Source organism: Myotis lucifugus, unplaced genomic scaffold, assembly GCF_000147115.1.
Source record: "Myotis lucifugus unplaced genomic scaffold, Myoluc2.0 scaffold_402, whole genome shotgun sequence".
In the NCBI taxonomy this organism is placed as follows: domain Eukaryota; kingdom Metazoa; phylum Chordata; class Mammalia; order Chiroptera; family Vespertilionidae; genus Myotis; species Myotis lucifugus.
In genome coordinates, this window is record NW_005871450.1 from 247,506 (window position 1) to 263,471 (window position 15,966).

Sequence of the window (15,966 nt, forward strand, 5' to 3'; positions counted from 1 at the left end):
ATGGGAAAAAATTGTGTGAGGATTAACAAAAAAGAACAATGTAAAAGAATCCACAAAAGAAAATAGGGTATATGAATAGCAAACATTCACATATAAAGATGCTCATCATAGCAACTAGAAAAATATAACTTAAAGCCAAAATTAGAGACCACTATAAACTGTAGACAGCGCCTGGGAGAGCACCTGAGCAAAGGTCGTGGGCCGAGTCCAGCGACGTCGGCAAAGCCATGTCCTGGAAACATACCTGGCCAAAGGCAGGAACGTTGTCAGTCCTGACCTTTAGCTCAGGCACCAGGGGGTGGGTGTCATTATCTAAGTTCAGCCAGGTGCCCGGGGCGGACGCAATTATCCGGGCTCAGCCAGGCCTGACAATTACAAGAAGCCACAAGAATAAAGAATTGGCCCTGACCGGTTTGGCTCAGTGGATAGAGCATCAGCCTGCAGACTGATGGGTCCCGGGTTTGACTCTGGTCAAGGGCATGTACCTTGGTTGCGGGCACATCCCCAGTGGGGGGTGTGCAGGGAGGCAGCTGATCGATATTTCTCTCTCATCAATGTTTCTAACTCTCTATCCCTCTCCCTTCCTCTCTGTAGAAAACCAATAAAATATATTTAAAAAAAAAAAAAGAATGAAGAATTGCAGCTTAATCTTTAAAGCATGACTTTAACATAATTTCCCTGGTATCATATTGTATAGAATAAACACGCTGCACTAGCTCTGGGTCACTGTCTCTCCATCTGAGAACAGTGTCCCACCTGGTCCCAGCTTTACTTAATGTCTCTGTGTCTGTCTCTTTCCTTTTCTCCATCCCCAGTCGCCCCTACGCAGGTCTCGTTCACTCTCTAGCCGTGCTGGATGCACCTAAAAACCCCCACAATAAAACTACTGAAATGCTAAAAATAAAACTGATATGCACTGATGGTGGGAATGCAAAATGTTATGTCCATTTTATTTTATTCTTTAAAATTTTTATTGATTTCAGAGAGGAAGAGAGAGGGAAAGAGAGATAGAAACATCACTGATGAGAGGGAATCATTGATCAACCCTCTCCTGCATGCCCCCCACTGGGGATCGAGCCAGCAACCCTCGAATGTGCCCTTGACTGGAATCGACCCGGGACCCTTCAGTCCGCAGGCCTACGCTCTATCTACTGAGCCAAACCAGCTATGGCTGGTATGTCCATTTTAGAAAAGTTTGTCAGTTTTTCATAAAGTTAAACATAATCTTACCTACAACCAACAAATAAAACTTATATTGTTATACAAACTTATATGTGAATATTTATAGCTGCTTTCTTCATAATCACGAGAAACTGGAAACCCAAATGTCCTGGAAGTCATAAATGGGTAAACAAAGTATGGTACGCCCATATAACAGAATAGCACTCAGCAATAAAAGGAATGACTACTGATACCTATATCAAGACTGATGAATCTCAGAAGCACTGTTAAGTGAAAGAAGCCAGACTTCAAAGGTTACACAGAGTATGATTCCATGTGTATGGTATTCTAGAAAAGGTAACCTACACTAACAGGAAACAAGTCAGTGGTTGCCAAGTAAGTGGATGTCGGGTGTGATGGGAAGAGGGGTTGACTGCAAGAGTACAAAGGAATTTTGGGGTGGGGGGCGGTGGAACTGTTAAATGTCTTGACTGTGGTGGTCATAATCCTATATAATAAAGAGCTAATATGCTAATTAGACTGAACAGCAGAATGACCGTCTGGACAACCTTCTGGATGAAGCTGGGGCTGCAAGGGGCTGCAAGGGCCGAGCCCCTTGCATGAATTTTGTGCATCAGGCCTCTAGTATGATAATAAGCTTCTGCCAAAACACAAAATGATACATCAAACATTCCAATTTACTGCATATAAATTATTCCTTAATTTAAAAAAATAATGTTAGCTTATAAGATTTTCATAGATGCCTTTTATCTCACTGAGGACTTTTTACCATGAAGGAATGTTTAATTTTGTCAAATATTTTCTCTGAATCTATTGAGATGGTCATATATTTGATCAAAAGAATCTAGACACAAAAGGGTACATATTGAACCTATATGAAGCTCAAGGACTGACCTAACTAATCTATGGCATAAAAATCATAATACTTGTTGCCATTAGAGATCAGATTGACTGAAAATGTATACAAGGAAATATTCTGGTTTAATAGAAATATTGTATACACTAGAGGCCTGGTGCACAAGTGAGATTTGTGCACTGAGGGGAGAGGGGGGTCCCTCAGCCCGGCCTGCACCCTCTCGCAGCCCAGGTCCCTTTGGGGGATGTCCATCTGCCGGCTTCAGACATCTCTCTCACAGTCTGGGGCTCTCGCTCCTTACCACCCTCCTGCAGTGGATGCGGGAGAGGCTCCCGCCACTGCCACTGTGTTCACCAGCCTGTGCTCACCAGCCTGCGCTTGCCAGCTATGAGCCCAGCTACTGGCTAAGCAGCACTCAGGGGGTGGCACCCTGACCATGAGGGGGCAGGTCCCGCATTGAGCGTCTGTCCCCTGATGGTCAGTGTGCATCATAGTGACCAGTCATTCCACTGTTCAGTCAATTTGCATATTACGCTTTTATTATATAGGATTGGCCTTGGAGATTACACAAGTGTACACCTTTGTCGAAAGTCATAACTATAAACTTGAGATTTAAAAAAAAATAAATCTGTTTTGTTCAGATTATTACAGTTGTTCCTCTTTTTTCCCCCCCACAGCTCCCCTCCACCCGGTTCCCACCCCACCCTCTGCCCTTACCCCCCGCACTGTCCTCATCCATAGGTGTACAATTTTTGTCCAGTCTCTTCCCGCACACACCCCCACATCCTCTTCCCCCGAGAATTGTCAGTCCACTCCCTTTCTTTGCCCCCAACTCTATTATATTCACCAGTTTATTCTGTTCATCAGATTTTTTATTCACTTGATTTTTAGATTCACTTGTTGATAGGTATGTACTTGTTCATAATTTTTATCTTTACCTTTTTCTTCTTCTTCCTCTTCTTAAAGAATGCCCTTCAGCATTTCATATAATACTGGTTTGGTGGTGATGAACTTCTTTAGCTTTTTCTTATCTGTGAAGCTCTTTATCTGACCTTCAATTCTACATGATAGCTTTGCTGGGTAGAGTAATCTTGGTTGTAGGTTTTTGCTATTTATCACTGAATATTTCTTGCCACTCCCTTCTGGCCTGCATAGTTTCTGTTGAGAAATCAGCTGACAGTTGTATGGGTACTCCTTTGTAGGTAACTAAATGTTTTTCTCTTGCCGCTTTTAAGATTCTCTCTTTGTCTTTTGCTCTTGGCATTTTAATTATGATGTGTCTTTGTGTGGTTCTTTTTGGATGCCTCTTGTTTTGGGTTCTCTGTGCTTCCTGGACTTGTAAGTCTATTTCTCTCACCAGGTAGGGGAAGTTTTCTGTCATTATTTCTTCAAATAGGTTTTCAATATCTTGCTCTCTCTCTTCTGGCACCCCTATAATTCAGATGGTGGTATGCTTGAAGTTGTCCCAGAGGCTCCTTACACTATTTTCATATTTTTGGATTCTTTTTTCTTTTTGCTTTTCCGGTTGGGTGTTTTTTGCTTCTTCATATTTCAAACCTTTGACTTGATTCTTGGGATCCTCTAGTCTGCTGTTGGATCTGTGTATATTATTCTTTATTTCAGTCAGTGTATGCTTAATTTCTAATTGGTCCTTTTCATATCCTTGAGGGTCTCACTAAATTTCTCGGAGGTTTCTAGAAGATTCTTGAGTAACCTTATAACCATGGTTTTGAACTCTATATCCATTAGTTTGTTTTCCTCCATTTCTTTCATTTGTGACATGTTTCTTTGTCTCTGCATTTTGGCTGCTTCCCTGTGTTGATAGAGTGGCTTTGTGTGCTAGGTGTCCTATAGGGCCCAGTGGCTCGGCCTCTCTAATTACCTGAGGTGGACACTCTTGGTGCACACCTTTGTGGGCTGTGTGCACAGTATTGTTGTAGTTAAGCCTTGATTGCTGTTGATATCATTGGGAGGAATTGACCTCCAGGCCAATTAACTGTGAGGCCCAGCTGTGTCTACGGTGGGAGAACTTCTTTGCTGGAGACACCCTTATGGGTCAGGACTTGCTTCAGTGGGGCTTTGGTGCTCACTGAGTCTGTCCCTTGAGTGTGTCAGCCATGGATGTGAAGAGTTGCAATCTGGTATGGTCTCACCCTGACCACTGGGTACACTGGCTCCTGGATCTCCAAGGAGCTGCAAAGTCAGCCACTGCCTGAGGCCACCCAGCAGGAGCTACAGAGAGATCTGCAGGTTTCTCCTCTCTGTTTGGGGTTTGGAAGTGCCCAGGTGAGGCCCAACTGTGAAGCAATGCAGGCTGCTGTCCAGCCTTAGTCCTTCTTTTGGAAGTTTTGGCGCTCTTTGAGCCAGCAGCAGTTTGTTAGGTTTTAGATCCTAAAAAAACAGGTCATTCATATGCAAAAACCTCTGCTCACAGCTTGGGTGGGGTTGCAAATTGGGTGGAGCAGGGGTCTCAGGGAATCATCAGGGCGGAGCAAACAGCAATGGCTGCCAGTCAGCCCTGCCTCGGAGAGGTCCCCGGGTCTGTGTCCCACAGCCCCATGCAGGAACAATGATCGCTGCAAGTACCTCTGCGAGAAAGCCACCCTCACGTTCCTGTCCCGATGCCAAACAGTCCAATTTCTCCCCGTATGAGTCCGGGTCCCCAGAGACTTGCCCGGAACTGGAGTTCAGAGCAATCGGGAGCTTTATCTCCCTCCCAATTGAAAGAGACAACAGTGTATCCAGTTGCTAGCCCCTTTCATGCACACCTCCGTACCTCCGCAACTCTGCACCTCCTACCGGACTTAATGAGCTTTTCTCTTTCCTTCTAGTTGTAGAAATTCCACTCAGCCAGCCTTCCCGTGGTTCTGGATGATGTCCATTTTGTCTTTTAGTTATAGTTTTGATGTGGTTGTGCGAGGCAGCAAGTACAGGTGATTACCTATGCCGCCATCTTGGTTCCTCCCTAAACTTGAGATTTTTACTTCAAATTATAATATGCATGCAAATTTCATGCATACAAAAGTGCTGGTCATAACAGCTGAATAGGTTTCTGGAGCTACTAATAGTTTGCAACCCTCAGTTTGATAAACACTAGTTCACAGGACCTGCAGGTTTGTTAATGTGCCCGTGTGTCTAATTTAAATGTGCTCCAAGCCTTGCAGAATTCCTCTTTTAAGTATAAGCTCATATAAATATTTAGAGATGAACTGAATAGAAATTTCAAATATGGCTGTTCTCTCTTTTATGCATTAACAATTACTGGCCCTGACTGGTGTGTCTCAGTGATTTGAGCGCCAGCCTTTGAACTGAAGGGTCTCAGGTTTGAATTCTGGTCAAAGGCACATACCTGGATTACAGGTTTCACGTGTGGGAGGCAACCAATTGACATGTCTCTCTCACATCAATCTCTCTCTCTCTCTCTCCTTCTTTTCCTTACACTCTCTCTAGAAAATCAATGGGAAACATATAGTGAACACCCACCATGTGTTAAGCACTGAAAAGGCAGAGTAGATTTGGCAGTCAACAAAGTTGTTACCCTCTTCACACTTATATTCTAGGGCAAGGGTGGGGAACCTTCTTTCTGCCAAGGGCCATTTGGATATTTATAATATCATTCATGTGCCATATGAATTATCAATTTAAAAACCAGCCTGCTATTTTTGGTCAAACAGGGCCAGACCAAAAGATTTTGTGGGCCTTATCCAGCCCACAGGCCGGATGTTCCCCACCCATGCTAGGGGAGTTTCTAGCATTTCATCTTAGTGTTGTTGATTAACTTCAGATCAGACCCATCCTTTCTAAGCCTCTCTTCTTTTTAATATTTACTAACTGTCAAGGTTCTGCGTAAAGTCCTTATGTCTCCGCTCTCACAAGGCTTCTCTGATGTGGTCACCCAACCATTGTGACATGTTGAGCTCCGGCTGAAGTCTCTTTCAAACGAATGTTTTGCTTCCTATAACAGGGCTGATCATTGGACTATTTTAGCACCCATTCTGAGGTATGAAAACATGTCATTTTACCGAGCTCCTTTCCTGTATGAGTTCTCTGATGAGGGAAAGTCTTTATCACCCTCATCGTCAACATGAACTCGCTGATGTTTTGTAAGACTTGAGCTCCAACTGAATACCTTCCCACACTCCTCACATTTGTACGGCTTTTCTCCAGTGTGGACTCTCTGATGGGCTTGAAGGTATGAGCTCCTACTAAAGACCTTCCCACACTTCTCACATTTATATGGTTTCTCTCCAGTATGGACCTTCTGATGGAGATGAAGCTGTGACCTTACACTGAAGCCCTTCCCACACTCTACACACTGATACGGTTTCTCTCCCGTGTGGACTCTTTGATGATGCACATGAAGACTTGAAGACTGGCTGAAGGCCTTCCCACACTTCTCACATTTATAGGGTTTCTCTCCTGTGTGGATTCTACAGTGAACCTTCAGTTCTGAACTCCGACTGAAGCCCTTCCCACATGTACCGCATTTGTATGGTTTTTCTCCAGTGTGGCCTCTTTGATGGGACAGAAGATTTGAGGGCTGACTGAAGCCCTTCCCACACTCCTCACATTTATAGGGTTTCTCTCCTGTGTGGATTCTACAGTGAGCCTTCAGTTCTGAACGCCGACTGAAGCCTTTCCCACAGGCATCACATTGATAGGGTTTCTCACCAGTATGGCCTTTCTGATGGTCCAGAAGATTTGAGGCCTGACCGAAGCCCTTCCCACACCCCTCACATTTGTATGGTTTCTCTCCAGTGTGGACTCTCTGATGGACTTGAAGGTGTGAGCCTGCACTGAAGCCTTTCCCACACTCCTCACATTTATAGGGTTTCTCTCCTGTGTGGATTCTACAATGAGCGTTAAGGTGTGAGCTATGCTTAAAACCCTTGCCACATGCATCGCATTTGTATGGCTTCTCACCTGTGTGCATTCGCTGATGAGCCTGCAGTCGTGAATGCCAACGGAAGTCCTTCCCACACTCTTCGCATTTGTAAGGTTTCTCTCCCATGTGAACTCTCTGATGGACTTGAAGATGTGCACTCTGACTGAAGCCCACCCCACACTCCTTACATTTATAGGGTTTCTCTGATGTGTGGGTTATCAGAGAAGTTTGACAATGTGAGCTTTGCTTAACATTTCTCCCACACTCCTCAAATTTGTGTGGATTTTCTCCCGTAAGAACTCTCTGATGATGAGGAAGATATGACCTCTGACTAAAATTCTTACATGCTGTATCATATTTGTATGATTTCTCTCTATTGTGGACTCTCTGATGGGCTTGAAGACTTGAAAACTGGTGGAAGGCATTTTCACATTTTTCACATTTACAGGGCTTCTCTCCCGCATGGGCCGTCTTATTAATTTGAGGACAAGAGTCCTGAATAACACCTTTCTCGCACATCTCTCCTTTGTGGCGTTTTTCTCCATTATGGACTCTGTGGTGAACCTGAAGATGCGAACTCTGATTACTCTGATTAAAGCCCTTACCGAATTCCTCATATTTATAGAGCGCATCACCTTGTTTTTCCAACAGAGAGCCAGTTCCTTGAATGTTTACTGTGGAATCTTGACATCTGGTTAAACCCTTGGTAACCTGTTGCCAGATTTGTGAGTAGAAAAACTCTTCATGGGGCAGGTCCCTTAATCCAATTTCTTGAATAACCTCCATGTTACGTAGACTCTTGTCTCCTAAAAGAATAAAGAGAATTTGGAGATGGGCATGTGGATGCTTTTGTTCAGAAATGTCAAGGTTATACGTAAACGTAGGCCAACACCCTGAGGCTTTATGGAACCAGGAGAAAGCTCCATTTTTATTATCATGTATCATGTTCTCTGATTTACATGACTCTGGGAACCAAGAGATGGTCCACCAGGCTCCCATTCACTACTCTCTAACAAGACACATTTAGGCATTGTACTAGGTTTCAAAAGTGAGCCACAAGTTAGAAATGTGGTGGCTGCAGAGCAAGAAAAATACTTCCTCGACAACTCAACTACCCCAGCAACCTACAACTTCTAGTCTGCAGCAGCCAGGGGAGTAGGGCTCTGAACAAGGCTCTATGGGTCCAGAACAGGCCATATCTGCTCGGCATGCTGCTGTTATCAACCTCGCTGGAGTAGGAAGCTTTATGCAGTCCCGGGCAGCTGCAGTTGTGGTCCCTGCAGCATCACATGGATATGGGCAGCGGCGGCAGCACAAACAGCTCAGCTACATCATCAACTGGCACATAGGCAGCTAATCAAAAAGTAAAAAGAAGGGACGCACACCAACCACTCCAAAATTCTGGGTCTTGCATTATTTCCCCCCCTCTTTTTATGAAACATAAAAGAACTGAATCAAAAGGATTTTGAGTTTCTATTCACTTCTGTTTTTTAAAAGGTGTCCGTATTTTACACTGCTAGCTATACAAACTTTACACAAAAGCAGAAAGAATCCTATGATTTTTAGCTAAAAAAAGGGAAATGCTTTAATGAACCATTAGGGTTGGCTGCTTAAGTCACTGCTTTTGAAAAATGGTTTCACTGTGCATGATACATATGGAAGAGGCCTCAGAAACACTAGTCACATCTTTGAGAAGAATGTAGTTTGATATTTATTTAGTATAAAAGGTTTATACAGAGCACAACAAATACTGTTTTTTACAAATCTGTTTTGGAAAAAAGAAAAATACTTTGATGATGAAGCTGCACCTTACTAAAAGCCTTCTCTTCTGCCTACTGTATGCACATCCGACCAAAATGCTCAGGATGTCTAGGGAAACCCTTCCAGACACATTAGCAGAGGATGTCCCCAGGCAACGTTGAAAACCTTTGCTTTGAATTATTTGATTGGAAGTTTACTCCAATGTTCAGAGCCTTTGAGACACTGAGCTGGTTGGAAAGACACGTTTGGGAGAAAAATCCTTATCCATCCACGTGTCTGAAGTTCAGAGTGTAAGCAGAGAGTTTCCTTCACCTCCTGCTGGGAAATATCCTTCAGGAGGACATCGGGGGTGGGGTGGGTAAAGGTTTACAGTAAAAATATACATCACTCTCTCGTCCAGGCCAGTGTTTCTCAGTGATTAGAACAGCATCCCATGCATAAAGGGACTCAGGTCCAATTCTGGGTGAGGGCACATACCCAGGTTGCAGGTCCCATCCCTGGTTGGGCACATACGGGAGGCAACCAATTGATGTTTCTCGCGTGGATGTTTCTCTCTCTCTCCCTTTCCCTTCCTCTCTCTCTAGATCTAGAATCATCAAAGATAAAAGTGGCCATGGGGCCTATGGACTGTTGGCTTTCTTTGTTTTTTGTACGTATTTCCTTTCTGTGTGTGCAAAATATTTCCTTTTTCAAGTAGGAGTCAATATTTAGAGCCCCAGGAATAATGTCTGTGAAAGTAGACTCTCAAAATGATGGGTAGAGATACATTTTCCATATGGACCACACCAATGGTTTTCAAGCTGAAGGCAGGAGGTAGTGAACTTGAAAGGAATTTAGTAGCTTTTGATGAAAATTAACAAAATAGGAAAATATCAGAGGTGCTTTGTAAGCAGTAAAGGCATCTCTGTATAAAATGGCTATTAAGAATCTTCATTCGAAAAAGCAGTTCTTAACCAAGACAGTATGATTCACTCCTAAAGGCTGCAGGAAAACCACAGGGGGGAAATGATAATCAAGTTGGTTACAAATGAAAAGCTAAGCTTTTCTATCTATACCCAAAAGCACCTAATAAAATTAGACACCTGTCAAGGGGAAAAACTGTTCTAGACTATACCTTCATCACAGTTGTTTTTTAAAAATCCTCACCCGAGGATACGTTTCTGTTTAATTTTTTTAGGGAGAGGGGGAGAGAAAGAGAAAAACATCGATGTGAAAGAGAAACATTGATTAGTTGCCTCCCGTGGTTCGAACCCACAACCGGGTATGTTCCCTGGCCGGGGATCGAATCCATGACCCTTCGGTGCATGGGATGACATTCCAACCATAAGCCACACCGGCCAGGGCACACATTTTTTATTACCACATTTTAAGGATCTCAGAGATGAATGGAAAATGGTCTATGTAACCATCATTAACTCATTCATATATTTGATGTATTTGATAAATATTTATAGCACACCTGCCTTCTTCTAACTCTGCTCTATATAGTGAGGATAAAGCAATAAAGAAAACAGAATTTCTCTGCTCCTGAGACTGTATTCCAATGGACTATAGTACGATAAATAAAAATATATGTTAATAAGGTAAGTGCTTAGACACCAACTAAGACAGGGTAGGGGAAGGGAGTGGAGGCAGAAGGTATTATGCACAGAGGGGTCATGGAGGCCTCTCTTATGAGGTTAACATTTGGGAAAAGCCCTATGTGAGGTAAGGGAGGGGCTGGGAGAATGACGAGGGAAACAGTGCTCCTGACAGAAAGAACAAGAAGAGGGTGACGAGGCGGGAGCATGCTTGGCACAGCAAAGAGCCCAAACCGGATGGAGCAGATGACAAAGGGGACAGTGACAGGTCACGTTTATAGAGGGATGGCGGGGGGGGGGGGGGCCCGGGGGGGAGAGGAGACAGAGCCATGTAGGACACTATAAGCCACTTTAAGTACCTGGATTTTACTTTGAATCAGATAAGAAGCTAGTTGAGATTTTAAGCAGAGGTCCGACAAGATCTTACAAACACTCATAAAATCACTTGGAGTAGAGAATTCATTGTAAAAGAGCAAAACAGAGAGTGAGAGCCATACAGACTGCTGCAGTGATCCACAGACGAGGCCATGACTCAGACCAGCACCATGGTGGTGGAGGCGACAGGTGGCTCAGACCAGCGTCTCACTGGTGGAGGTGACAAGAAGCAGGACAGCCCTAGCCTGTCTGGCTCAGTGGATAGAACCATTGGCCTGCGGACTGAAGGGCCCCAGATTCAATTCTGGTCAAGAGCACAGGCCTGGGTTGTGGGCTCGATCCCCAGTAGGGGGCGTGCAGGAGGCAGCCGATCAATGATTCTCTCTCATCATTGATGTTTGATGTGTCTAACTCTCTCTCACTCTCCCTTCCTCTCTGAAATGAATAAAAAAATATTTTTAAAATAGAAGCAGGGCAGAGTTTAAACCCAGGCTGTTTCCAGTTGGTGTGGTGTGACTCTTAGCTTGAATTAACCTACTAATGTTAATTTGGCTCCTTGGGAGTGTGAGTGTTTTGTCACCTTTAAAAACATAATCCTGCCCTAATACAAACGTATTCTGTCCTTTAAAAAAAAAAAAAATAGAAGCAGGACAGGCTGAGTCCCACGGCTCTCACCTGAGGAGCTGTGGCTCTGGGTCGCTGTCCTCATCATGCAAAGCTTTTCTTCTCTCTCTAACCGGGGGCTAACATCTGCTGTGAAGGACAGATGCCCTGTGAAAAGGCAAGGGACAAACATTTAAAATTAATACATTAAAGGCCAAAATTAGTAAAAAATGTGACTTCTCACTGTATCACCTTCAGATCGCCAAAATTCATGTTTTCCAAACTGTTAATTATGGCCTGCCAGAGAAAATGCATTTTATGCAAAAACCCCAGGACATGTAGATGTTAAGTATAAACTACTGGGGGAGAAATGTTTATTTTTGAATATACTAAAAACTGTTGAACTATATACTGTAAATGGGTGAACTGTATGATATGTAGGGTATGTGTATGTAAATTACATCTCTATAAAACAGTTAAAATGTAAAAAAAAGTCTATCTTCATCACACCCTCTCCACCATTTCTCACCCCATTCTCGGCACAGGCTGCAGATTTCACTGCCGTGTGCAGTGACTGCCAGGGGCTCTGATATTTTCTACCCTATTTTATTTCACTAAAAAGTGCTGGTTCAGCCCTAGCCAGTTTGGCTCAGTGGGTAAAGCGTCGGCCCTGGGACTGAACAATTCCGGATAAGGGAACGTACTTCAGTTGCTGGATGGATTCCCAGCCCTGGTCTGGGCGAGTGTGGGAGGCAATCAATCGATGTGTCTCTCCCACATCGATGTTTCTCTCTCTCTGTCTCTCCCCTCACTTCTACTCTCTCTAAAAATCAATGGAGCCTAACTGGTTTGGTTCAGTGGATGGAGCGTCAGCCTGCGGACTGAAGGGTCCCGGGTTCGATTCCAGTCAAGGGCATGTACCTGGGTTGCAGGCACATCCCCAGTGTGGGGTGTGCAGGAGGCAGCTGATTGATGTTTCTCTCTCATCGATGTTTCTAACTCTCTATTCCTCTCCCTTCCTCTCTGTAAAAAATCAATAAAATATATATTTTTAAAAAAATCAATGAAAAAATATCCTCGGATTAACAAAAGTGTTGGCTCAATTTCCTAGATGGGTGTCAAGACCCACTAACTGGACATGATTACAACTTGAGAAAGGCCAAAAACATGTTAACAGTCGCACTGCCAATTTTTACTTCATTTACAAAACACACTTTAGCTGGGGGAGGAAGACCAGAAAGATGCTATTGCTGTGTCTCACGCTGCTTAGAAAACTGGCACCTTAGCCGGTTTGGCTCAGTGAATAGAGCGTTGACCCACGGACGGAAGGGTCCCGGGTTCGATTCCGGTCAAGGGCACGTGCCCAGGTTGCAAGCTCGATGCCCAGTGGGGGACATGCAGGAGGCAGCCGATCAATGATTCTCTCTCATCACTGATGTTTCTATCTCTCTCTCCCTTCCTCTCTGAAATCAATAAAAATATATTTTTTTAAAAACTTTAAAAAAAGAAAAGAAAACTGGCAACCAGCTACAGAGCTCCAAAGCCCCACACATCAAAGGACACAAACAGCGCAGGGGGCTCAAGTGCAGTCACAGAGCCCCTGTCCTCACCCACTGAGACCAGGTTCCGGAAGTTCTCCAGCATCACGTCTCGGTACAGCTTCCTCTGGGACGGGTCCAGCAGCCCCAGCTCCTCCTCCGTGAAGACCACAGCCACGTCCTTGAACGTCACCACCTCCTACAACACCACACACAGATGACCTCAATCCCATAACCAGTCTCACGGGAGAGGGGCAGCATTGAAAGCAGTTCTGTGTATCTTACAGCAATTCAGTGGAGAAGACTGTCCCAGGGGTATGTAAATCTGAAGTACAAGAAACCATATGTGTCTTTACCCCTCCCATTGCCCCCCCACACCCCCACATACTCATTTTTGAACATTCAGGGGGACCAGGGCTTGGGGGCATGGAGTTCAGGGTTTCCAGCGAGCAGTGAAGGGCCTCGTGGTTGGTCCACAATTCAGCCAGGGTCTTCCCGGCCGCGGGTCAGCTCCACCTCGGGCCCCCACCCTGCACCCCACTGGTTGAGTCTTGTCAGTGCCTTGACCAGGAATCAAACCCACAACCTTGGCATATCAGGTCGATGCTCTAACCAACTGAACTACCTGGTCGGGGCCAACAAATGTGTTGAAATCATTGGTAATCTGATCAGTAAAATACAATTTATTTTGGTTATTTGCATTATATGATAATTAATAAGTGCATCATATTTTTATATATTTATTGGTCATCTTTACTTTTTCTTTAGTACCTTTGCTCAGACTCTGATTGGGATTTTTTCATCTTATGACTGTAAAATTTCTACTGGAGATTTTAAGTTTTGTTTCTTTATTGTATGGGTTATAAATATTGCCACCCACATTTTACTGGTATAGCTTTGAGTACAGCCTGATTTTTCATCCTTGACTCTACTGACGTATTTGGCCAGATAACTCTTCATTGTGGGGCTGTCCTGTGTGTTGTAGGATGGTTAGCAGAATCCTTACCTTCTACACACGAGACACCAGTAGCCATCCTGACACCAAAATGTGTCCAGGTGTCCACTGGAGGCAACACTGCCCCTGATTAAGAATCACTGGTACACAGTTTTGTCTTAATTTTTAAAAAAATATATATTTTATTGATTTTTTTACAGAGAGGAAGGGAGAGGGATAGAGAGTTAGAAACATCGATGAGAGAGAAACATCGATTCAGCTGCCTCCTGCACACCCCCCACTGGGAATGTACCCGCAACCAAGGTACATGCCCTTGGCCGGAATCGAACCTGGGACCCTTTAGTCCGCAGGCTGACGCTCCATCCACTGAGCCAAACCGGTTCGGGCTGTCTTAATTTTTTATATGGAAACTGTGTTCGTCACTGGACTGCAGCACATGCAGGTGCAACAGAAATCATAGAGAAGATGGGGCCACTGAACAGTGAGCAGGGAGAGGCAGTATTATTTGAGGTGTTTTCTTTTGAAAAAATATATTTTATTGATTTTTTACAGAGAGGAGGGGAGAGGGATAGAGAGTTAGAAACATCAATGAGAGAGAAACATCGACCAGCTGCCTCCTGCACACCCCCCACCGGGGATGTGCCCGCAACCAAGGTACATGCCCTTGACCGGAATCGAACCTGGGACCTTTCAGTTCGCAGGCCGACGCTCTATCCACTGAGCCAAACCAGTTAGGGCTATTTGAGGTGTTTTCTACCCACCAGCATAACCAGGCATCACACTCAAAGGGCTAAGTCTCTGACTGAGGAATTCTTTTCCCTTGTCTCTCTGTCTTTATCCAAGTAAAATTTAGGAGTCTTTTTGCATCAATTGGATCTTTGGTTTCCTGTGTAAACTTAAAACAGTTTTTTGAAATTTTATAATTCTGTTTCTTTGTAATAAAAAAATCAGATGAGTCCTGGCCAGGTGGCTCAATTGGTTAGAGTGTCATCTCATACACCAAAAGGTTGAGGGTGGGTTCGATTTTCAGTCAGGGCACACACCTAGGTTGCGGGTTCAATCCCCGGTCAGGGCATATATGGAGGCAACCCGTTGACGTTCCTCTCTCACATCAATGTTTCTCTCTCTCTCTAGTAGAAATTAACCTACACTAAAATAAAAAGTAGTGATCATCTGACAATACAAGGGCCCTGAATGCCTACTGTTCTCTTTAATCCTTCCGAGAAAAAGAAACAGGATGTGTCTAATCATTGAGGAATGAGATGACAATTTAAAACCTAGACAGGCAAGCCCAACTCACCTTGAACTTGGCCATTTTGTCCTCCTCCTTCTCAGGAAGGGCTGAGTCTTGGGAAGGCACAAGGGGGAAGAAGGAAAAAAGCATTAGTTTCTGGCCAAGGGTGTCACTAACCCCTATGACTGCGTTATGTGAACCCCTCACACACCCTGTGAACACACCCCCCCTGAGCCTGGTGCCCTGGCTCAGATGAGCAGAATGCAGACTGCCTTCCAGACACCTTCAGCCAAGAGCCCCCGCACAGAGAGCCACCTGCCCAACCACACATGACGGCCCTCATGTAAGTTCATGCAGCCCTCAGGGGACGATTCTAACTCTGGGAGAGTGGACACTGAGGGTAGAGGACACAGGTTAAGGGAGTAGTCTCTGGGGCCAAATGACACTGCTACTTAGTAGCTGTGAAATCTTGAGCAAATTATTAATATCTTCATGCCTTAATTCTCTCTTCTATAAAATGGCGGGATTACAGTGCCTATTGCATAGGATTGTGGTAAGAATCAAGTGGTAGGCAGGAAGCTCAGCGAACACTTTCAGGGCACCTTACTAGTAGCAGCAGAAAAGCAAGTAACACATGCCCGGCTGGCGTGGCTCAGTGGTTGAGCGTCGACCTATGAACCAGGAGGTCGTGGTTCGATTCCCAGTCAGGGCACTTGCCTGGGTTGCGAGCTCGATCCCCAGTGTGGGTTGTGCAGGAGGTGGCTGGTCGATGGTTCTCTCTCATCATTGATGTTTCTATTTCTCTATCCTTCTACCTTCCTCTCTGAAATCAACAGAATATATATTTTAAAAATAATAAAAAATAAAATATATATTTGCACATATATTTAAAAAAAGGAAAAAGAAAAAGAGAAGCAAGTAACATAAAACCGGTCTCATAAATGGTTCCTGTCAGTGGAGCCTTCAGAGGAGGCTATTCTGTCACATGACCTTCACA

General features: G+C 44.3%; 2 protein-coding genes across 2 annotated transcripts in view; both read right to left on the minus strand.

The window, feature by feature from the left end:
• The window catches only part of LOC102423232 (zinc finger protein 227), a 104,919-nt gene extending 97,309 nt beyond the window's left edge, over window positions 1-7,610 (minus strand). The window contains exon 1 of the mRNA XM_023743580.1: window positions 7,559-7,610. The gene's annotated coding sequence lies outside the window, so the exon portion shown is untranslated. The remainder of the gene's footprint in view (window positions 1-7,558) is intronic.
• ZNF45 (zinc finger protein 45) lies at window positions 5,478-15,666 on the minus strand. The gene is made up of 4 exons (XM_006102158.3): window positions 15,036-15,666; window positions 12,853-12,979; window positions 11,315-11,410; window positions 5,478-7,729 (listed from the first exon to the last, which is right to left on the minus strand). The coding sequence occupies exons 1-4, from the start codon at window positions 15,117-15,119 to the stop codon at window positions 6,057-6,059; spliced, it is 1,980 nt and encodes a 659-aa protein (XP_006102220.2). The 5' UTR covers window positions 15,120-15,666; the 3' UTR covers window positions 5,478-6,056.
• Window positions 15,667-15,966: the final 300 nt, after the last annotated feature.